General features: G+C 38.3%; 1 protein-coding gene and 1 pseudogene across 5 annotated transcripts in view; one reads left to right on the top strand and one right to left on the bottom strand.

Moving 5' to 3' along the window:
• AGBL3 (AGBL carboxypeptidase 3) overlaps nt 1–24731 on the top strand; it is a 140370-nt gene that overhangs the window by 99919 nt on the left and 15720 nt on the right. For all 4 annotated transcript variants that reach the window (XM_078343712.1, XM_009003028.5, XM_078343710.1 and 1 more), the window contains one exon: nt 22455–22686. In XM_078343712.1, the coding sequence (XP_078199838.1) occupies nt 22455–22686 (232 nt within the window). The remainder of the gene's footprint in view (nt 1–22454; nt 22687–24731) is intronic.
• Nucleotides 16800–17261, bottom strand: LOC103795015 (V-type proton ATPase subunit G 1 pseudogene; annotated as a pseudogene). The gene has a single exon (XR_013524242.1). The product of XR_013524242.1 is annotated as a V-type proton ATPase subunit G 1 pseudogene (transcript).

Raw genomic sequence — 24731 nt, 5'->3', positions numbered from 1 at the left:
ACCCATATTTATAACCATAAGGTTATTATGGTTCTTTGGTGGTGTCATATTTCTTTGCTTTTTAGTGTTGCTTGTATCCCTGCATTGATACCTGTGCATCTGGTGGAATGATTGACCCTTCCAAACATTCTAGAGTGGCTTTGTAGAGAAACTTTCACCTGCAGTTGGGTTTCTGTGTACCATTTGGGAATAATGTGCTGACTTGTTTCTGGATAGGTGCAGTGGTATAGTCTTCATGAAATTTCTTCATCTGTGTTCAACATAAGCATTAACTGTGGTTGTCTCAGTGGTCTAGGCTGTAGAGGTTTGTGGAAGGAACAGCATATATTGTTAATCTCTTCACTGTTAAGGGCTTTTGAAGTCTTCCTATTTTTGTTTTCCCCATAATAGAGAGACTTACCTGAAGAGATCCCTCATGTTCTCAGGCCTTACACAACCTACAAGCAGCTGCAGAGGTGTGGGGTTCCAGGTGCAGGTGCTTGGAGTGGTTGTGAGACCAGGGTCTTTGACTCAAGGACTCATGAAACTATTGTGGCACCTGGGTCTTCTGGTGCATGTTCACTTTGTATGGCACAGTTGGATATAGGTTCCCTACAAAGCCAGGATCTATGAACCTGAGGCATCCCATGGGGCCAGGTTGTAGCTGTGATTCTACTCCTATGCTATCCTCAGCACTGGCCTTACTCTGGGTAGGAAAGAGTACTCTGGAAGTTTGGGCCCAGGAGGCAGGATATGGCTGCAATTCAGGCACCTGAGGAAATGGGGTTCAGTGACAATCTAGATTCCAGTGGATGAGGCACTATGTAGTAGTGACTCTAGACCCTGGAATGATGAGGCTCAGTATATCACAGACTCTGTGAGGCCAGGTGCAGTGGCAGAAAGTACCCCAGAGTAGTAACGTACAGTTGTCATCTAGGCCCTAGAGGGACAGGGAACAGCAGAGCAATGACTCCATTCTCCAAGAAGAGGGGTATCTCAGCAGCTCAGACTCTAAGGGGCTAGTTCAACTCTAGGGAAACAGAATACTCTAGTAGTTTGGCCTGTAGAGTAGAGTGTCTCAGCTCAGCCACTGCTATTTCCTTGGGACACAGGGTCCTATATCAGCTCAGTCCTGGGATGCACAGCTCCTCAGCTCAGCCAGGGCACTGATCCTCCAAGGGGAAATGTACTGCTAGAGCTCAGGGCTAGGGTCTATGATTATTCTGGGTGGCCCAGGCACCATTTCCCTGGGATGTAGGGCACTACTTCAGCTTAGGTACTGGGGTATGCGACCACTCTGAGTAACCAAGGCACCATTTCATGGGATACAGGGCACTGCTTTAACTTAGGCACTGGAGAGGCATGACTACTCTGAGCAGGCAAGGCATTGTTTTCCCAAGAGGTAGGGTACCACCTAAGCTCCAGCCTAAGGGTGCAAGGAGAGGGAGAGTGTAACAGCTTCTGTTCCGTTTCAGAGAGCTTGGTTTGAGGATGGAACCAGGCTGGGGTGGTTCCAAGGCAGCCTAGTCTCAGGGATGAAGGGGAGCTATAGCTACTCACCTCTGATACAAGACATACTTCTGCTGTAGTTCCAGTTCCAAGATGACAGCTCCTTCTCTTGAGGGAGCACAGCTCGTGGAGTCCAGGCAGCTCCTTCAGCTGTGAGGAAGGACTGTCTGTGTCTATGAGGACTGCAGGGGACCCCAGGTGGTGAAGTCAATAGGTGTCCAATCTGTTGATGGAGGTTGCTGGGATCCTCTTGCTTTCTCTTCCTTGCAATAGGAAGAAATTCCTCCTGGTTCCCAGCTGACTGTGGTTAGAGGATGGGGTGGTAAAGGCTTGGTGTTTCCTTCCATTTTCTATGTGACCTTCCCTAGTTTCTGTGCTCACCAGAGTTTCTGTTACTCCTCTGATACACTCTGATGCTCTTCCTTAGTTATTTTCATCAAAATCTATAGTTGCCCCTCAGTATGCATGGGAGATTTGTTCCAGGACCCCCATGTGTACCAAAATCCACACATACTCAAGTCCCAAAGTCAGCCCTGTGGAACCCACATTTTCAAAAAATATGCGCTTCATATCCCTTGAATACTGTATTTTCGACCCATGTTGGTTGAAAAAAAATCTACGTATAAGTAGACCCATACAGTTCAAACCTGTGTTATTCATAGGTCAAGCATAATTGTTTATTCATTGTTCTTTTTGAGGGGTGTGAACTAGGGTCTTCTAGCCAGCCATCTTGCTGACATTGCTCTGAGAAATAAAAAAAAATTTTTTTTCACAACTTCTAGCTGCACCTTAGAAACTAAGGAAGAGCACCAGAGTGCATCAGAGGAGTAACAGAAACCCTGGTGAGCACAGAAACTAGGTAAGGTCATATAGAAAATGGAAGGAAACACCACGCCTCTACCACCCCATCCTCTAACCACAATCAGCTGGGAACCAGGAGGAGTTTCTTCCTATAGCAAGGAAGAGAAAGCAACTTCTCTAATATGACATGAAAGACTTCCGGTGATCTGGACCCTGACCTTTACAGAGATGATCTTCTTGCCTCAGCATGTATCAGTCATCTCACCTCCTTGCTTCTGCTCATACTGACTTCTCTTCCTGAAACATACTTCTGTCTCTCTTCAACTAGATTAGCTACTCATCATTTCAGTTTAATAAGATTCAAACAGTTCCTTAAAATAAGAGTAAGATAGAGTGAATCATAGTTATGCACGAGTTGATCCGGTGGCTCATGGAAGGGAATCTAATCCACCAGGAAATCTGTAAAAATGATTTCTTGAAGAGTCTAATCCTTAAATCTTGATGTAGTCTTAACTGACAAGTTAGGCATTTAGGGTAGAGAGGAAAATCACTTCCTTGACTTCTAAAGGACTATTGTCAATAATTCTGTGGTCTTGTTGTAAATGCTTTCCTTACTTGTAATATGTCTGGGATGGAGAGAACTCATTCAGAGCCTTATGATTCTCTCATCTCTTCCAATATTTATTCTCCCCTTTCCAGTTAGAGGAAAACTCTGTTTAATAGAAAAGAGAGAAGTAACTTATGAGCTGAGGGACTCTGCTCTTTGTCATCTATAAGTATTATAAAATAATTCCAGAAGTATAAATCTGAACATTCACTTGTATATTTTTATTCTGAATACAGCTAAGTAAAATTTTTGTTGTTAATATTTTTTTCAAATCTTAGTTATTTGAGGTTTAATTATCCTGAAACTATTCTGTTTTAGCCACTCTCTTATATTCAACCTTTGTTACATGGTATTTCCATTGTTGTCAATATTCTTTTAAAAATCGGATGTTTCTCTGCTCCTCAGAGGTCCCAAGTTGTCATAGTGAGTGGTTGTGCTAGATACTTGGGTACAATGGTAAATAAAATATAGCAGAGAAGGTGACAAGTAATATGAAACAAATGCTACTTATTGTGTTACATCAGAGTTATTTGCGGGTAGCACCAAATCAGAAAAGGTTTCTCAGAAAAGGTAATTGTTAAGATTTCAGGGGCCAAATAAATATAACTTCTTTTTTTAGCCAACTTCTTTATCTACTAAGAATTAGAATGGAAAAGTAAGACAAAATACTAGCAAACCAAAAGGGATTTATACACAATGACCAAATAGAATTTATCCCAGAAATGCAAGGTTAGTCTAACATATGGAACTATGAAAATTAAACAATATAATATACTATATTAATAGAATATAAAGAAAAAGGCATATGGTCATCTCAATAGATGCAGGAAAAGTGTCTGGCAAAATACAACATTCTTTCGTGATGAAAAAAGAGATGCTCAACAAATTAGGAAAGATAGAATCTTCTGCTACCTAAAAAAAAAAGCCATCTTCAAAAATCCCACAGCTAATGTCATAGTTGGTGGTACAAGACTAAATGCTTTTCTCCCTGAGATCCAAAACAAGACAGAGATATTCACTCTCAGCATTTCTATTCAACATCATAATGAAGGCTTAGGCAGGGCAATAAGGCAAGAAGGAAAAATGAAAGTCATGCAAATTAGAAAGAAAAAAATCAAAGCCATCTCTACTTGTAGAATATATGTTCTTGCATACAGAAAATGCGAAGGAACAGACATGTGCGCACGCACATGCACACACACACACCACACTATTAGCACTAATAAATGAGTTCAACAAGGTTGCAGGATAAAAGATCAATAGGCAAAAATCAGTTGTAATGAATGAACTATATGGTATGTGAATTATATCTCAAAAATCTGTTATAAAAATCAATTGTACCTCCATACACTAGCAATGAACATTTTGAAAATGAAATTAACAAAAAATTCCATTTACATTAACATAAAAAACAACAAAATACTTAGGAATAAACTTTACGAAAGAAGTACAAGACTTGTTCACTGAAAACTACAAAAAATACAGTTGAACTATATTAAAGAAGCTCTAAATAAATGGCAAGACAACTCTATGATCATGAATCAGAAGATTTAATATTGCTAGATGACAACACTCCTCAAATTAACAGATTCAATGCAATCTCTATCAAAATGTCAGCTATCTTTTGGGCAGAAACTAGCAAACTGAACCTGAAATTCATATGGAAATTAAAGGCACCCAGAATAACCAAAGCATTTTGAAAAAGAACAATGTTGGAGGACTCCTGATTTCAAAACTGACTACTAAGCTATAATTGAAACTGTGTGGTACTGGCCTAAGAGCAAACATATAGATAAATGAAACAGAATTGAAAATATGGAAATAAACCTTTATATATATTTCAATTGATTTTTCAACACAGGTGCCAAGACAATTGGATAGGGAAAAAATAATCTTTTCAGCAAATATTACTGGGACGACTGGATATCCATATGCAAAAGAATGAAGTTGGCCCTGCTCCTTATACCACACACTAAAAATAATTGAAAATGGATCATAGACCCAAATGTAGGAGTTAAAACTACTCTTAGAAGAAAACAGACTTGCTATTTAAACACAGAGTAAGGGGATTTCTGGTTTTAGCTCTAACATGAATAAAGCTTGAAAGTCAACATTCCTGTCCTTACAACAAGAAAAAGTTGAACGAACTAAAAATCAGCAACTTACTGGATCCATCAGATAACTGAGGCTGACAAGTAAACCACCACCCTGAAATCTGAAGAGACAAACGAATCCAAGTCACGGCTGAGATCTGCTTGTCTGAAGCAGAAGCTGCTAGAATCATAAAGTGGTAGGAACATTTAAACAGTGATTTTAACAAATTGCCAGGGGCTGAGTGTACACTAGCTTGAAACTGAGAAACTCCTGGCAGCCATAGTCTTGTATGGAGCTTCACTTTTGTGGAGTTTCTTCAGGAACCCCACCAGCTTCTCATAGAGCCAAGAAAGACCTCTTAGTTGCTCTGGGAAGGGAGGAAGAGTAAACATTGTAAAATACAACCAGAGCATTCTCCTTAACAAGGGCCTATTCTCTTAGGGTGTCAACTCTAAAAGGAGAAAATCAGTAGGTTAGAGACAAATGAAGCATTTATTCAGAATAGGAATTGCAACCTGGGTAGTAATCAGAGACTGTATATCCAAGAGGGGCAAGAGGACCCTCAGGAATTTATTCAGATTACCTGAGTTGTTTGTCAGATTTTTCATTGGTTTACCAAACAAAGAAGATTTAATCATTAGTAGAATGGTGCATTTGCATCAGTTGGCAAGGAAAAACTATACACAGAATCCCTTAAAGCCTGGGATCAGTTTCCTTGTATTGTTGAGAGCACAGATGTTTGCAAAGGAACTTAGTTTTCATAGTTCTCTTATTGGTCTCAAAGTTCGTCAGCAGTTCAAGATGGAGTAAGTAGCCCAAGATAAAGTCACTGATGTTAAACCTGGAACTCTGCTAAGTTCACAAGGTGAACAGGCTTTACCAGAACCTTATCCTGTCTGGGGGCGGGGAGGAATATTTCTCCAACTCCAGCCTCCTCTAGTCTTCCAGTCTCACGGGAAGGTCAGAGGAAGAAAAGCTAAGAAACACTTACTAAGGTCACAGCCCAGGAACACAGGCCCACTTAGACTGAGATTTAAAAATAAGTTTATAGACTCTTCCTCTTCCCCACACCTTGCCACATACCAACATGACTCCAGTATACTAACAGGGGTTTATAGCTGATAGAGCTACAAGAAAGACACAGATTCTATCTGACAAGTAGTTCTTAGGAAACCCTAAAGACAACAGGAGAGACAAAAACAAAGATCCTAGAGGAATTCCAAGCCTTTGACACCAGTGGCAACAGCAAACATCAAACATAGTCCAATTCCCTTTCAGGTTAATATAAAACCCCACCGTAAAGGCCTATTAACTTCAATTTTTGTTACCCACTGTCCTGTGACCAAGAAGAGATTTTAAACCATTTTTTAAAGGCAAGAAAATACAAAGCCATTTGTTATCTTTGCTTTCAGTTCCCCAAAATGGAAAATGGAAGCAACACTGTTTTTTTGTGCTAACTGGATACGTCATAGATCATCCAGCTTTCAAAGTCACTGTCACTTTTTTTCCCTTGACTGCTGATGTTGGCAACCATAATTTTTGTTGCTCACAATTATGGATCATCCAGGGGAGCATCACTCTGAGTAGAGGCGGGACTGAAGTACAACTTAGGTGTGCTGCAATCTGGAGTGTTAACAATTCATCTTTGGGCCATGCACAGTGGCTCATGCCTGTAATCCCAGCACTTTGGGAGGCCGAGGCAGATGGATCACCTGAGGTCAGAAGTTCAAGACCAGCCTGGTCAACATGGTGAAACCCTGTCTCTACTAAAAAAATACAAAAATTAGCTGGCCATTGTGGCACACACCTGTAGTCCCAGCTACTTGGGAAGCTGAGGCAGGAAAATTGCTTGAACCTGGCAGGCAGAGGTTGCAGTGAGCCGAGATCATGCCATTCCAGCCTGGGTGACAGAGACAGACACTATCTCTAAAAAAAAAAAAAAAAAAATCATCTTTGACTTTATCTGTGATTTAACTGTTTTGTTTACAGTGAGATAGTGCTAATTTAATTTTAATGTTGTGAATATTGAGATCATGTTTCCTAAGAGTTCAGATAATGAAAAGAGAATGAGTATAATAGCAGTGCCAGCATGACCCAGATATAACCAAAAAACAGAGAGAGAGAAGGAAGGAAGGAAGGAAGGAAGGAAGGAAGGAAGGAAGGAAGGAAGGAAGGAAGGAAGGAAGGAAAGAAGGAAGGCAGGCAAGCTATATGCTATTCTTTCAATGACTAGTGGAATAACATATACAACTAGGAAGATACCCAAAATAAGACATATGACAAAATACACAGAAAAGAATTTGGGACTGGGCATCATAAGGGAAAGGATGTGGAAACACATATGAAGACTGAATCTCGGGAGTCCTCAAGAAACAGGCAAGCACTTCTAAATCAATTGAAAGTGTTTTTATGACCCAGGAAAGCACCAGTGCTCATTGAACATAATAGCTGGTGAATTTTCTTGGGCATACCACACAAAGGAACGCTTATCAGATCATTCATTCCCTTGATTGCTTGATGAAACAAAGTAAAATTATATTTCCTGGTTAAAAGGTTACGACTAAAATATCCTATGGGTCAACGAAGGGAAAATTTTATAAAAGCTACCTCTTACAAGGTAGAGCTCATTATGTCAGATCTTACCAACAATAATGTTTTCTACAGTGTGTCACATCACACACTGAATCATAGCAACAAAAGAAAAAAATCCCAGGCTCTTAGGTACTTTGATTTCAAAAGTGACATTTCAAATAATTTTGATTTCTATTAATATTTTAATGAAACCAAAGAAAATATAAAACCAAATATTTCTAACTAATCTTTTGTCCAAATACTAACTAGACTTTACTCATCAATCTGCATTATTGGCAGTGAAAATGTAAATTCTGGCATATTTCATTCAGTCTGTGAACTTCATATGAAAGAAAATGAAAAGATCTTACCCACTAAATGTCTTCCACACCTTGTACAGTAAAGGGTATGATTTGCTAGCTTGTGACGGTGAGGCTTCTGTAATAAAAGTTTGGAGTCACTTTTTAGTTTCCTGAAAACATACAAAAGCACTGAATGAGACTTCTGACTTTATATAAATGGAAGAAGATATCCTTCTTAGACATGTACCTACAAGATAGCTATCATTGTTGCCAGCAATAGTGATGTCAAAATGTTGGTTTTCCATTAAATCACATTTTCAACATATAGGACAAGAAGAATATCTTTCTCTAATTTGGAAATATGTTGAGGATGAGAATGGAAGAAAGGACTACAGTAAAATAGAATTTATACGCTGTTTCTTCAAAACTGTTTGATGATCTTTGAAGAAGCCATAAGAAGCCAAGAAAACGATGAACTGGCTGCACCTGAGTTGTTTTATATCGTATGTGGGTTGTGACAAAGACGTGTATGGTAAAAAATGACATTGAGGGGAAATAAGACTGACTCAGAACTCAAAAATGTGTCACCAGAAAGGAGCATACAAGTTAAACAGTCCTAAAATTTTAACTTACTTGTAATCTATGTTCAATTTAAGTTCAAATTACCTTAGTACTTTAAAAACATTTTACCTGAGAAAGAGAAGTTGAAATTATAATGACATTCAATGTATTTTAGAGGATCTATAAACAGGACATTTTAGATATGGAGACCCTTCACAACCAATTTATAGATGCAAAGGGCCTAAAGGACAAAGAGCTAGTCTACCAAAATAGGTCTATAGATACAAAGTGAGCGGACAGTTTTGAAAAGCTGTAAACCAATCCCCACAAGTCTAAACACCCGCCATTCCTAATAAGTAAAGTCGTAAGTACAGTCATTCCTTGGTATCATGCGGGATCGGTTCCAGGATCTCCTACAAATACCAAAATCTGCATACGTTCAAATCCCTGATATAAAATGGCAGTGTTTGCATATAACCTACGTATATCCTTCAGTATGATTTAAATCATCTCTAGATTACTTACAATACCTGCTACAATGTGCATGCTATGTAAAAAGTTGTAAGAGTGTATTTTTTAGGGAATTGTGACCAGGAAAAAAATCTACACATGTTTTATACAGATGCATTTTTTTCCTAAATATTTTCCAACCTCAGTTGGTAGAATCCACAGATGTGGAAGCCACACAGAATGCCAACTGTATTCCAGGCTCAAACCATTTTTGTCGACAGGATATCTAACTTGATTTCGTTTCACTGGAATGATACCAGGATCAGTGTCATGTGGGCTTGATAAGAGCAGACCTGAAAGTCAAGGGGAATTTGGCATTCAAGTGTATTCTTTTTAATCCCTGCATCAAAGAAAGATATACCAAAGGCTACAGGCAGTTCAGAGAACTATTACTGGAAAAAGAAACAGCAAAAATATCCTACTTTATCATTGGGACACAAAGAAATATGTTATTGTTAGTTTTTAATAAATATTTACATTGATCTTTTAAAAGGTCTTATCTATAACCTAAGAATATACAGTAATAATGTGATCTATAAAACTTTAATATCCACTAAAGAGTTAAAATCTTTATCAGAGGAGAGAAATATTATAAAAATATTACTTACACATACTATTAATCTGGTCTACTATTACTGCTAATTGCCACTATTAATTAGTCCTGTTGTTGTTTTGCCTAAATAATCACCTGTAGGTAACAGCAAAGCAAATAAAGCAAATAATACAGAATAATAAAAATGTTATTTTCATATTTTATTGTAAAATAACATGTGTATATAATTATTATATATTAGACTACTTTTTGGTCTGACGTATCTGTGTCCTAGATCGGCTCTCTAAAAAAGTTGGTCACCTTAATGTACATGTCACTGTCTTTCATAGATTGTTTTGAATTGTTTAACACTTATTAGATAGGTTAAGTATTTATATTGTTTGCTGTTCTCTTGGACAATTTAATTTAAAGACTTTCAGGTGAAATATGTATGCATATATTTTGTATGTTGGAATAAAACAATGGTAGGTTAATTGAAGGCTCAATTAAACTAGCCATTAAATATATGGATGAAGTAATTGCCAAGAAAGTTAAAAATTTTTATTGATTTTTAAAACCTAACCTTGGATATTTTATGGTATATTCTCTTTTTTAGTGAAAATACCTGAATGAGCCCCTTCTTGGCTTCTAAAAAAATATCTGAGGTAGGAGAACTGTACTTGATTCCTTCTACTTGACTGCCTTACACCTTTTCCTCTGTCTTATAAGATTTTGATTTTGAATTAAAACAACAGGTAAAAGTGACTTTTTTGATAACCATTGCTAATTAGATGTCTCTTCATGTTCTACACAGTATCTGTGACTAGGTCAGTTTTATATAGAATGTCCCACAAGATGTGTTTTAGCAGATTTGAGACGATTTCAATATCCCCAGACTACCCAGTGGATGCCTTAAAATCTAGTTAGATATTTATTTCTGTGCATTTAGCATTGCATTGTCTGAATTTCCCTTCTTGAAAAGAAACACTGCTGGCGTAAGATAAATATTTAGCACTTTAGAACAAATGATAATCAAATGTTTACTAACTGTTGTAGCAAGTGGAGCACTGGTCATAGGAGAAACTGGAGAAAGAAATAATGGGTAGTCAAAGGTAACAGCCAAACTTTGTAGTTTTGTCTAAACCAGTAATTATTATATCTCTATCACCCCTGGCAAGTTTCCCCTTCCTTAGGAATAATATACACAACTGTCTGGATGCCAGAATAGGTAACCATAGGTAAGTATTTGAGAACCAACTAGATTGTATAAAAGAGAGACCACGGTATATCCTTTCTTCCTTCCTGGCCTGTCTTCTAAGAAATTGGTTTCTGTTAAATAAAATGTGTTCTAATGAAAGATGTAGACTCTCTTGCCCCAGAAATATAGAAAATTAGGTAAGAGACCAATATGTAAAGCATACTTGGGCCTACTTTTACTTGGATCTAGAATTATTTTAAACTGACTTAACTGTTAAAAATATATTATTTATCATGTCCTATGGAAAGAAATCAAATGATAGATTAAGACAAAAGAAGGTAATAGAAAAACTAGTTAGAAGATGTGAATGCTAGACCTGCCTCTGCCCCTTACTAGTTATGGGATCTTGAGGAAATAGCTTAACCTCTCTGATTCCCCTTATGTAACATGGGAATAACATTGGCCATCCTGCCTACATCACAAGACTCATCAGAGCGCCAAGTATGAGAATATGTATTAAAATACTTTGCATACTCTGAGGTGTAATATGCAAATATAACATGGCATTACATTACTCCTGCATGAGTAGTTTACGGTTGACAATGAAATCAGAGTACCCAATTGTTTTCATCTCCCAAAGTATGACTCAGAGTCATAGCAAAGACCAACACAGACATCTTTTATATATCAGTGAGAGGCCAATCCAGGAAAAAAATTCCCCTCAAGGAAACTGATTTATATGGAAATCATTTCAAAGTGACATTCTTGAAGTCTCCTGTGAGCAAACAAATTTCTACTTGGACTGATAAGACAAGGACACCAATAGAAAGTTGTTATTGGTTTTTATTGTTTAGGATTTTCATACATACAAAGATGGTTTTCATTATATTAACATATCCTATGAAACTTGGATTATGGGAACTACTTTTGTAAAAAGACAGGATTGATAGCAATTTTAGTCCTGTCTCTAAAAAATACTTGCTTTAACTTGTATATGAGTTGAATATAGGAGAAAAATATTTTCATTTAACACAGCCTTGAAAAAAACTTAATTGCCATATTCCTAATATCTTCCTGTTATTGATTCCCTTCACCCTCACCACTACCTCTCAAGAAAATAAGACATTCTGGTAACTTCTGATTCCTAAACATGGGGTTTTCAGTTGAAGACAATCTGTTACTTCATCACTCTTTAGAGTGGTCCTTAACTAATTGAAGACTAATGTAGTTCATAGTTTCTGTCTTGGGATATTTCTGTACTGAAGTACCCAATAAAAGGGCAGAAAAGATTGGCCCAACCTTGATTCCATCATGATTGATATGGTTTGGCTGTGTCCCCACCCAAATCTCATCTTGAATTGTAGCTCCCATAATTCCCATGTATTGTGGAAGGGACCTGGTGAGAGATAATTGAATCATGGGGCAGTGTCCCCCATACTGTACCCATGATAGTAAATAACTCTCCTGAGATCTGATGGTTTAATAAGGGGTTTCCCCTTTTGCTTCACTCTCATTCTCTCTTGCCTGTCACCATGTAAGATGTGCCTTTTGCCTTTTGTCATGATTGTGAGCCTCCCTAGCCATGTGGAACTGAGTCCATTAAACCTCTTTTCCTTTATAAATTACCCAGTCTAGGGTATGTCTTTATCAGCAGCATGAAAACAGACTAATCAATAAATTGGTACCAGTAGAGTGGGGTACTGCTGTAAAGATACCCAAAATTGGGTAACAGGCAGAGGTTGAAACAGTTTGGAAGGCTCAGAAGACAGGGAAATGTGGAAAAATTTGGAACTTCCTAGGGACTTGTTGAATGGCTTTGACCAAAATGCTGATAATGATATGGACAATGAAATCTAGGCTGAGGCCATCTCAGATGGAGATGAGGAACTTGTTGAGAAATGGAGCAAAAGTGACTCTTGCTATGTTTTAGCAGAGACTGGTGGCCTTTTGCCCCTGCCCTAGGGATTTGTAGAACTTTGAACTTGAGAGAGATGATTTAGGGTATATGGTGGAAGAAATTTCTAAGCACCAAAGCATTCGAGAGGTGATTTGGGAGCTGTTAAAGCATTATGTTTTAAAAGGGAAATAGCATAAAGGTTCAGAAAATGTGCAGCCTGACTATGCAATAGAAAAGAAAAACCAATTTTTTTAGGAGAAATTCAAGCTGGTTGCAGAAATTTGCATAAGTAATAAGGAGCCAAATGTTAATCCCCAAGACAATGAGGATAATATCTCCAGGGCATTTCAAAGACCTTTTCAGCAGCCCCTTCCATCATAGACCTGGAGGCATAAGAGGAAAAAATGGTTTCATGGGCCAGGCCCAGGGCCTCCTTGCTGTGTACAGCCTAGGGACTTGGCGAAGTCATGGCTAAAAAGGGCCAAGGTACTGCTTCGGCTTTGGCTTCAGAGAGTGCAAGCCCCAAGCCTTGGCAGCTTTCACAGGGTGTTGAGACTGTAAGTACACAGAATTCAAGAATTGGGGTTTGGGAACCTCTGCAAGATTTTAGAGGATGTATTGAGATGCCTGGATGTCCAGGCAGAAGTTTGCTGTAGGGGCAGGGCCCTCATGGAGAGCATCTGCCAGGAGAGTGTGGAAGGGAAATGTGAGGTCAGAGTCCCCACACAGAGTCCCCACTAAAGCACTGCCTAGTGGAGCTGTAAGAAGAGGGCCAATGTCCTTCAAACCCCAGAATGGTAGATCCACTGACAGCTTGCACCATGCACCTGGAAAATCCACAGACACTCATTGCCAGCCCATGAAAGCAGCCAGAAGGGAGGCTGTACCCTGCAAAGCCACAGGGGTGGAGCTGCCGAAAACCATGGGAACCCATCCCTTGCATCAGCATGACCTGGATGTGAGACATGGAGTAAAAAGAGATCATTCTGGAGCTTTAAGATTTGACTCCCCTGCTGGATTTCAGACTTGCATGGGGCCTTTAGCCCCTTAATTTTGGCCAAATTATCCCAGGTAGAATGGGTATATTTATCCAATGCCTGTACCCCCATTGTATCAAGGAAGTAATTAACTTGCCTTTGATTTTATATGCTCACAGGCGGAAGGGACTTGCCTTGTCTCAGATGAGACTTTGCACTGTGGACTTTTTAGTTAATGCTGAAATGAGTTAAGACTTTGGGTACCTGTTGGGAAAGCATGAATGGTTTTGAAATATGCAGATATGAGATTTGGCAGGGGCCAGGGGTGGAATTATATGGTTTGGCTCTGTCCTTACCCACATCTCATCTTGAATTACAGCTCCCATTATTCCCACATTGTGAGAATTTTTCAGTTTTGGGTTTTACATTCAAGTTTTTAATCCATCTTGAGTTGATTTTATATATATATATAGTGTAAGGTAGGGGTCTGGTTTCAGTCTTCTGCATATGGCTAGCCAGTTATCCCAGCATCTCTTATTGAATAGGGAATCATTTCCCCATTGCTTCTTTTTGTCAGATTTGTAAACGATCAGATGGTTGTAGGTGTTCAGCCATATTTCTGGGCTCTTTATTTGGTTCCATTGGTCTATGTGTCAGTTTTTGTATAGTACCATGCTGTTTTGGTTACTGTAGCCCTGTAATATAGTTTGACATCAAGTAGTGTGATGTCTTCAGCTTTGTTCCTTTTGCTTAGGATTCCCTTTGCTATTTGGGCTTTTTTGGTTTATATATGAATTTTATAATCATTTTCTGGTTCTGTGAAGAATGTCATTGGTAGTTTGGTAGAAATAGCATTGAATCTGTAAATCTGTTTGAACAGTATGGCCATTTTAATGATACTCATTCTTCTGACCCATGAGCATGGAATATTTTTCCATTTGTTTATGTCACTTCTGATTTCTCTGAGCAGTGTTTGTAATTCTCATTGTAGAGATCTTTCATCTCCCTGGTTAGCAATATTCCTGGTATTTTATTCTTTTTCTGGTGATTGTGAATGGGATTGTGTTCCGGATTTGGCTCTCAGCTAGGCTGTTGTTGGTATATAGGAATGCTAGTGGTTTTTGTACATTGATTTTGTATCCTGAAACTTCCTGAAGTTTTTTATCAGCTGAAGGAGCTTTTGGGCCAAGACTATGGGGTTTTCTAGAATCATGTTGGTTTTGGGGGAAAAAAATAAGTAAGATAGATAGGCTGCTAGCTAGACTAATAAAAAAGGAAAAGACAGAAGAGCCAAAGAATCACAATGAGAAATGACAAAGAGGATGTTACCACTAACCCCACAGAAATACAATGATCAGAGACTACTATGAACATCTCTATGCACACAAACTAGAAAACCTAGAAGAGAAGGATAAATTCCTGGGTAGATATACCCTCCAAAGACTGAACCAGGAAGAAACAGAATCCCTGAACTATTCAATAATGAGCTCTGAAATTCAATCAGTAATAAATAGCTTACCATCCAAATAAATGTCCTGTGACTTATTTGGACGGTAAGCTATTTATTACTTAATGATAACAGGCATAATCTGACTTCCGCTCTTGCTATTCTGATGCTCTTTCTAATGCCTGATTGCTCTGGTCTGGACTTCCAATACTATGTTGAATAGGAGTGGTGAGAGAGGGCATCCTTGCCTTGTGCCAGTATTTAAGGGGAATGCTTCTAGCTTTTGTCCACACAATGATGGGCATGTCATAGATCTTTTTGGATATGTTCCCTCAACACCTAGTTTACTGAGAGTTTTTAACATGGAGGGATGTTGAATTTTATCAAAAACCTTTTATGCATCTATTGAGATAGTCATGTGGTTTTGTCTTCAGCTCTGTTTATATGATTAATCACATTGATTGACGTGCATATGTTGACCCAACTTTGCATCCCAAGAATAAAGCCTACTTGATCATGGTGGATTAGCTTTTTGATGTGCTGTGGATTTGGTCTGCAAGCACTTTGTTGAGGATTTTTGCATCTATGTTCATCAAGGATATCAGCCTAAAGTTTTCTTTTTTTGTTGTGGTTCTGCCAGGTTTTCGTATCAGGATGATGTGGCCTCATAAAATGAGTTGGGGAGGAGTCCCTCCTCCTCAGCTTTTGGAAATAGTTTTAGTAGGAATGGTACCGGCTCTTTGTACACTTGGGAGAATTCAGCTGTGAATCTGTCTTCTCCTGTGATTTATTTGGATGATAAACTATTTATTACTGATTGAATTTCAGAACTCATTATTGAATAGTTCAGGGATTCTATTTCTTCCTGTTCAGTCTTTGGAGGGTATATCTATCCAGGAATTTATCCTTCTCTTCTAGGTTTTCTAGTTTGCATAGAGATGTTCATAGTAGTCTCTCATCGTTGTATTTCTGTGGGATCAGTGGTAACATCCTCTTTGTCATTTCTCATTGTGATTCTTTGGCTCTTCTGTCTTTTCTTCTTTATTAGTCTAGCTAGCAGCCTATCTATCTTACTGATTTTTTTTTCAAAAAAACAACTCCTGGATTAATTGATCCTTTAAATTTTTTTCATGTCTCAGTCTCCTCCGGTTCAGCCATGATTTGGGTTGTTTCATGTCCTCTGCTAGCTCTGAAGTTGGTTTGTTCCTGCTTCTCTAGTTAGTTTAGTTGTGATGTTATGTTGTTAATTTGAGATCTTCTTAACTTTTTTTTTTTGCAGGACAGAGTCTTTACTTTTAAATGATTATTTATACACCAAGTAATAACATGTAAGAAGTTCTTGAATTCTATCATCTAGTGATTTTGGTTAAGAGAAACTAAAATCAGCCCAATTACACTAGTATTCACTATTCTAACCATTAGTAAGAATGGACTACTTTAAGGCTGGCTGCTGCTTCACACAGGTTACAAGTAACTATTTACTACTTTTTCATAGATAAAGCCCCTGACTTTCAAGAAAGTATTAGGGGAAAAAATTATTTAATCCCTTCCTTTCTTCAAAGAATTGTTATGTGGTGTGTTTTTTAAAACTAGATCTAAGAAAGAAAAAGTCAACACTGATGTACATGTTGCTTGAGCTGAAAGGCATAGGAAAAAAGACAACATGTGCCCATTAAATTCCTAAGAAATATGAGGTTAAAAGATGAAATTTTTTAGGTAATCTAAGTCTGTACAAAAAAGCTAGAGTTGCTATTCTCCAAAAAGTGGAAGGACCTACTACATAATACACGGAAATAATTTAATGCCATTTCATAAGAAGATAACTAGAGCTGTACTAAAGCTTCATATTCCATGAGGGCATCTAAAATGCCAATCCACAGAACAGGTGCTTCTCTCTTCTTTATCCATTTATGCGGTAGTTTTCATGGATTTCTGGCTGAATGTCACAGACAAAAGCCAAGAGGTTATCCAAGACTTCATCCCTGTTCTGCCGAAAGTAGGTCTGGAGGATGGTCTTCTTCTCCTGGGTCTCCTTCTCCACTTCGGTGCTGCAACTGCCATGGGATCCCAGTGCCGCAGCTTCCTTGGCCTTGAACTCTTTCTCCCTCTGCAGGTGGTACTGTTCAATTTCAGCCTGAGCTGCTGCTTTGGCCTGCTTCAGCCTCCGGTTCTTTCTTTTGCAGGCCTCAGACACCTTCTCTGCGGCCCGCTTCTCGGCCTGCAGCAGCTGCTGAATCCCCTGCAACTGACTGGCCATGGCGGCAGCGATTCTGAGCAAGATCTTCCTAACTTTTTGATATGGGCATTTAGTGATAAAAATTTCCCTCAACACTGTCATAGCTGTGTCCCAGAGATTCTGGTGTGTTATATCTTTGTTCTCATTAATTTTAAAAGAGCTTCTTGATTTCTGACTTAACTTCATTATTTACCCACAAGTCATTCAGGAGCATATTGTTTAGTTTCCATGTAATTGCATGGTTTTGAGCAAATTTTTAAGTCTTGATTTTTATTTTGATTGTGCTGTGGTCTGAGTGTGTTGGTTATGACTTCAGCTCTTTTGCATTTTCTGAGGATTGTTATAGGTCTGATTGTGTAGTCAATTTTAGAGTATGTACCATGTGGCAATGAGAAGAATGTATATTCTGTTGTTTTGGGGTGAAGAGTTATGTAGAGGTCTATCAGATCTGTTTGGTCCAATGTTGAATTCAAGTCCTGAATATCTTTGTTAATTTTCTGCCTTAGTGATCTAATACTGTCAGGGAAGTGTTGAAGTCTCCCACTATTATTATGTGGAATCTAAGTCTCTTTATAAGGCCTCTAGGAACTTGCCTTATGAATCTGGGGCTCTGTGTGTACCTGAGAGGCTGCTCTGCCAAGACTCCCTGTATTAATAACTGTGTCAGACTGAAGGAAATGGTGAAGTGGATTCATGAGGGGACCTCCTGACCTGGGAGCTGCAAAGATCTGTGGGAGAAGCGTGGGTCCCCATTGTCACTCACTCATTCACCCCTTCCTTGGGCAGGGGAGGCTCTCCTGGCTCCGTGTCACTCCTGGGTGAGCAGTTGTCCTGCCTTGCTTTTCTCTGTTCTCCATGGGTCAAGTTATTTTCTTTATGAATCCCAATGTGTGTACCTGGATGTTTCAATTGAGAGCTGTATTTACTCACCCCTTCAGTTTCTCTCCATGAGAACAGCACATGCTAGCTCCTAGCCGGCCTCCCAAACACTTTCTTAACAATGTCCTTAAAACCCTTTTTGCCTCCGTATCCTTTGACTAAACCCATGCTGAACAACTGTAATTCTAGATGAAACTCATCCCTGCCCCTATTTTACATTACAGAGCCCTGCTGGAGAAAAATTGCATTACCAAATAGCACATACATTCTTGTTTGCCCAATTTACATATACATATACTTGATCACCTACATATACATATACTTGCATATCAATTACTAGTATACATATATTTGATCTTCCATTCCCCAAAGTAACTATGCTAAATCTTTTCCTCTCTCTCTCCTACCTAACGTATCCCGTTTACCCTCAGTAGATAACCTCATTTCTTACTTCACACACATACAAAACAAAAACAAAAACCAGAGAGCCATCAGTAAGTTAACTCATCTCAAACATCCTTCCTTCTTGTTTCAAAGAAATAAATATCCCTCTGTTTAAGGTTAATTCATTCATCAGTGCTCTAGATCCCCGTCCCTGTTTCCTTAGTGACATAACTCTAACTACTGCCCTCTTTCTCACCTTCCTCAAAATGTAGCCAACATTCATTACCTTCACTTCCTGACTTGTATACTTCTCAACCCACTGCTTGAGAAGATGTCTACTGTTGCCATACCATGAAATGGTTATTTACAAAACCATACTGACTTCTTTACTGTTGATTATTCCCAGGGCCTTTAAACTCTCTCCCTTGATTCACTGAGCTATTATGGAATATTCATGTTGTGAGCTATTCCACAATAGCTCAATGACTATCTGAGTGTCATATCTGTGACACTAGACTGTTTTACTTCTGTTTCTCTACCCGTTCATGAAACATATGATGAAATATGTGAAGGGGAGACCATGCAGGACATCACCTCTGCCTAAATTTTAAGTGGGCTATTTTCCAGTCGTCCATCCTTTGGTCTTTCTCACCACATACTTTATTTTTGAGCACTCTCATCTCTACCTGTAGCTTCAACCAGCAACTGACAACCAACGTATTTTTTTAATCTTCAGTCTAAGCCTCTCCTGAATTTTATATTCCTCTGCCTACTGGGTATCTCCATCTGTTTTTCCCCACAGGCACTTCAATTCAACTTATCCACTGCTGATCTCTTTCTCCTCATCCCATGTCTCAGTCAGTATACTGCCATCATCCAGTTATTAAGTAATAAACCCAATACTTATCCTAATGTTGTATACTTCTGTTTTTTTGTATCTAATAACATGAAGGTATATCCATTTACCTCTAAAGATTCTCTTGAATCTGCTCTCTTCATCTTAATGCTACTGCTAATTCAGACCATCATTTTGCCTCCTTTGAATAGCTGCATTAGTCTCCTAATTTGTCTCCCTGCCTCGTGTTTCACTTTTCTTCAATCTTCTGTTTTCCTGGGTGCCAGTGTGATCTTTCAAAAATGCAAATCGATTATCTTGCATAAAATCTTCAATGGCCCCCTAATTGTTTCATTTGAAACACATTTATTTAGCCACTGTCAGATGAATTATTCCCATCTCAGAGGATCTCTCACAAAAGTGTTACTGCAAACAAAGTCTCTAGGTTTGAACCACGTCTGCATACCTACCTGATATCCCAATTATTCTACATCACTCTTGTGATTTCCTAAATGTGCCATGTTAGTTCCACAACCTAGATCACTCTCCTTTTTTTAACTTGGCTGACTTGTGTTTATTCATTTACCCAATACCCTTTCCCCCCATCTATAAGTATTGCTATATGTATGTAGTAAGTGTCCTGGTTTATCTCTATAGAAGTATATTCTAATAGATACTTCACTTTTTGCTCTCTAGTCCTGATTCTTAACATATTGAAGGCAGGGACTGTGTTTTTCACGCATATTTACCAAACAAAAATAGTGCTAGATATAAGCATTCAGTGAATGTATATTTATTTATTTTTACTTTTTTGAGATGGAGACTTGCTCTGTCACCCAGGCTGGAGTGCAGTGATGCGATCTTGGCTCACTGTAATCTCCGCCTCCTGGGTTCAAACAATTCCTCTGCCTCAGCCTCCTGAATAGCTCGGATTACAGGCACCTGCCACCACCCACAGCTAATTTTTGTATTTCTAATAGAGACAAAGTTTCACCCTGTTGGCCAGGCTAGTCTCGAACTCGTGACCTCAAGTGATCCATCCACCTCAGCCTCCCAAAGAGCTAGGATTAAAGGCATGAGCTACCATACCAGGCCTACATTCAATGAATGTTTATTGAATGGCCCTTTAAGAATGGCCTATCAAGAAACTGTAAATAAGTTCATTTCATTTGCCAGTATTCCCAGATATTGCAATCATATATTATGTTTCAGATCTAACTTAATATAATGCATGCTTTATTTATCTGTTTATTTTTCTTTTAAGAATAGACAATTCCTTTATTTACAAAAAACTTATTGTAGAAATTTTCAAATATAAACAAAAGTAGAAAGAAGAATGAGTCCACTGATACCCATCATTCATCCTCATCAGCATCCTCCTACTCGTTTCATCTGTTTTCTTACAACTTTTCCCTATTTTAAAATAAATTCTGTAAATTATATTATTTTGCCTATAAACAGTTTAGTGTATATCACTAACTAGATAAACACTTATTAACAAAGCACAGTGTATTTCTTGCTTTTATTCTAAAAGTATTCTACTTTCTCTTATGCTATCTATAGACCAATTTAGGCATGATAATTATGAATTATAAGACTTTTTTAAAATATCTGACTACTAGTCTTCCTTCAGGCTTCACTCAGGGTTCCCCATCACTTCCCAAGAATGTTGTCTCTAAATTGTGATAAAATACACTTAAAAATGTACCATCTTAACTATTTCTAAGTGTGCAGTCAGTAGTGTTAAATACATTGTTGTACAATCTCCAGAACTCCTTTTCCTCCTTTAAAAGTTAAACTTTATGCCTATTAAACAGCACCTTCCCATTTTCCCCTCCCCCAAGCACCTGGAAACTATCCTTCTACTTTTGTATCTACTCTAGTCAATGGAATATTCTAGTCAAATTAGGAACTGCAGTCAAATATTTGGATGACAAATAGGGCATTTGTCTTTTTGTGTCTGGTTTATTTTGTATAATGCTCTCAAGATTTATCAATACTGTAGCATTTGTCAGTATTTTCTTCCTTTTTAAGGCTAAATAACATTTCATTGTATGAATATACCTCATTTTATTAATCCATTCATCAATGAACACTTGTGTTGCTTACAACTTTTGGCTATTATGAATAATGCTGCTATAAATATGAATGTATATATGTCTCTTTGGGACCCTGCTCTCAATTCTTTTGGGGATATAAACAGAAGTGGAATTGCTGGGTCATATGGTAATCCTATTTTTAATTTTTCTAACATGCTCTTCCCAGTCTTCCCATCCCTATACTGCCATTTCCTCAAACTAGCAGCTTTGGAGCCACCATTGGTTCCTCTCTTATTCTCTCATCTCATATCCAATTCCTTAGCAAATCCACGTATGTGCCCAGAATACCCCCACCCCACTTCTTACCCTTCTAGCCATTTCCACCACCCTGGTCCAAGCTATCACCCTCTCTCCTGGACTGTTTCTGTGGCCTTCCAAGAGATCTCCCTGCTTGTTCACTCTTGCCTCTCTTCAACCTGTTCTCAACTTGGCAACCAGCACAATTTTTTCCAAACAAATCTCAGACTGACATTCCTCTGCTCAATGCCTTCCAGTGATTCTCCATATCACATTCAGTAAAAATCAAAGTCCTTCCACAGGCCTATGAGGCCCTACATGACCTGAACCCAAGTTACCTACTTGAACTCATCTCTTATACCTTTCCCTTTAGTTCATTCTACTCCAGCCACTGATACATTCTTGGTGTTCTTGAACATACTACTATTCTCCCACCTCAGTAAGGCCTTTGCTTCAAATTCTCTTTCCCCTGAAACCTGCTTGATTCACTTCCTAACTTCCATGAGATGTCAGCTTCTTAAGGAGGCTTTCTCTTAAAATCTTTTTAAAAATAGAAATCAACCCCTCAAGAATTCTCCACTCCCCTCTGCAGCTTCACTTTATCCTGTAAACTTTATCATTATCTAACATAATATATGTTTTACTTGTTTCTTTATTATCTGCCCACTGCCTTTAAAGTACAAGCTTCAGATGGGCAAGGAATTTTAGATAAAATCCTTGGCATAAAATAATGACTGATAAATAATTGTGAATAAATACAGTTCATATCTCTGTACATATTTTTGTGCTTGCTCCCCAGATCTGCACCACAACTTAAAAAGCAAAATAAAAGAATGCATATCTTTCCAAGGCAAGAAGACTGGCGTAAATTGGACAGATGATGAAAAAAGAATCTATAAGGATAAAGGAAAAGCTCAAACTCAAGAAATATCACAGCATTTGCTCCCCATCATGCATAGCACTAAAAACATGCAAACCACTCAGATAAATCAGCTATTCAATCCAAGAACCAACTTCCAAATCCAACATCAGTAAGTCAATACAATTTTATCAGTCTTAGCTATTTAACACATCTTTTTAAGAAAGCAGGGCTTATTAATTCATTATCCTAAGAAAAAAATATCTGCTCTTGAAAATGATGTCAGCTACATCACATTTGGCAAAGAACAAAGAGGCAGAGCTGTCAAAAAACACTTGATAAGTAAAGGAGTAAGATATCAGGCCTTATTTAATTGATTATTTGCATGAAACTACTCATTAATTTAGATCTATTAATAAAGTATGCATAAAGTATGATTATAGCCTGACTTGAAAATTGTCAGGTGTTTTAAACCTTATAATCCTATGCGGTAACCAGAATTAAAAATAATTAATCTGGGCCACTTTAGTTTATTGATACTCAGATGAAAGCAGAAACAGTGAGATCAGTTTCCTTCTAAAGGTAAAAAACAGAACCACTTCTAAGGCAGAAAGGAAACACATATAAATAAAAGTAAAGACAGTAACGAGCTGAAAATAATAAATACAATACTAATATTATCAACAGGTTTTTATAATGTACTTCCTATGTGCAACACATTGTTCTAAGTTATATGTTTACACTTTACATTTTACACATGAGCAAATTGAGGTGCAAAGAGGTTAAATAATTTATCCAAAACCTCATTAGCCAATATGTAGTGGAATCTGGATTCAAATCCACCTAGACCTTCTGACTCCAGAATCCTCCTAAAATTCATCATTATGCTTTGCCATTTCTCTTTATAAGTGAAAAACATGACCAATATATTTAATATACAAAGAGTACTTACATATCAACTGTAAGTAAACTTATGAATACTTTAATAAGAAAATGTGTGAAAGCTATGAGCCATTGCTACTGCGCATTTGTAAAAACCCTGACTCTACAATAGGCCTCCTTTTATACCAGCCCAATGAGGAGAGGAAGAGGCTTCATTTCTGTCTGTTGAGTGTGGAAATCTAGGCTCCCCATTTGGTTTCCAATGACACCCCATGGGAAGGCAGAGACTCTTTATAGGCCAGCGTTGGGGTTGGGGGCGGTCAAAGTTTTGTCTTCTACTTGTCCTTCTTTGGCACCACCCTAGCAAAGGTTTGAGATGCCTTCTTAAACCTCATAAGAATGGAAGTGTAAGCCCCTCACTCTGCCTCTGCTTACACAGGTGGGAGTGAGGGCACTGTTTATCTGTGGTGCTTGGCTGGAGTACAGTGGTTATGGCCTAACATTTTCTATATCAGTAGGCTATCCCTTTCTTGATCCTTTGTCTGTATAGCACAGGCTGTTGTTGAGAGCTTTTTGTGTACGTGTCTGGGCCCATTTGGGTTTTCAGATTGCTGGCTTCCTCAGCTGCAAGTCTTGGATATATGAGGCAAAAAGAAAACCCAGGAGACACCACTGTGTTGTTCCTTGGTTCTTGAAATCCCTAGGTGGTCTGCCTGCTTTCTACCTTTCAGAGTTGTCTTATGTTTATTTTATATATAATGTCAGGGGTTTGTAGTTATTTTTAGTGCAAAGAATAGGGAAAATGCACCTACTTCATCTCACTGGAAGTAAAAAAAAATCTCTCCAATTATATTTTGATTTGCATAATCTTTCTCAAGAATTTTTATCATTACCAAATGAAATGCCAAACATGAGATTTATTCCTCCATATTTGAAATCTGACCCATGTTTGACCAGAGAGAAATTTAAGGTATGTAAATCATCTTGTTTACATACAATTCACCTATTAATCCACCTAGACCCTATGCATTTTGGCTTAAGAAGAGAACAGACAATTTAGGTTTCAGCCCTATCATTACATTCAGATGTTATATCCTTCAACAAGATAATTCTGCAAACTCTTACAGCACATAAACTAGTTTCTCCTTTTTTTTTTGAGACGGCGTTTTGCTCTTGTTACCCGGGCTGGAGTGCAATGGCATGATCTTGGCTCACCGCAACCTCCGCCTCCTGGGTTCAGGCAATTCTCCTGCCTCAGCCTCCTGAGTAGCTGGGATTACAGGCACGCGCCACCATGCCCAGCTAATTTTTTGTATTTTTAGTAGAGACGGGGTT

This window comes from Callithrix jacchus, chromosome 11 (genome assembly GCF_049354715.1).
Source record: "Callithrix jacchus isolate 240 chromosome 11, calJac240_pri, whole genome shotgun sequence".
NCBI classification, from domain to species: domain Eukaryota; kingdom Metazoa; phylum Chordata; class Mammalia; order Primates; family Cebidae; genus Callithrix; species Callithrix jacchus.
This window is presented reverse-complemented; position numbering and strand designations above follow the sequence as displayed.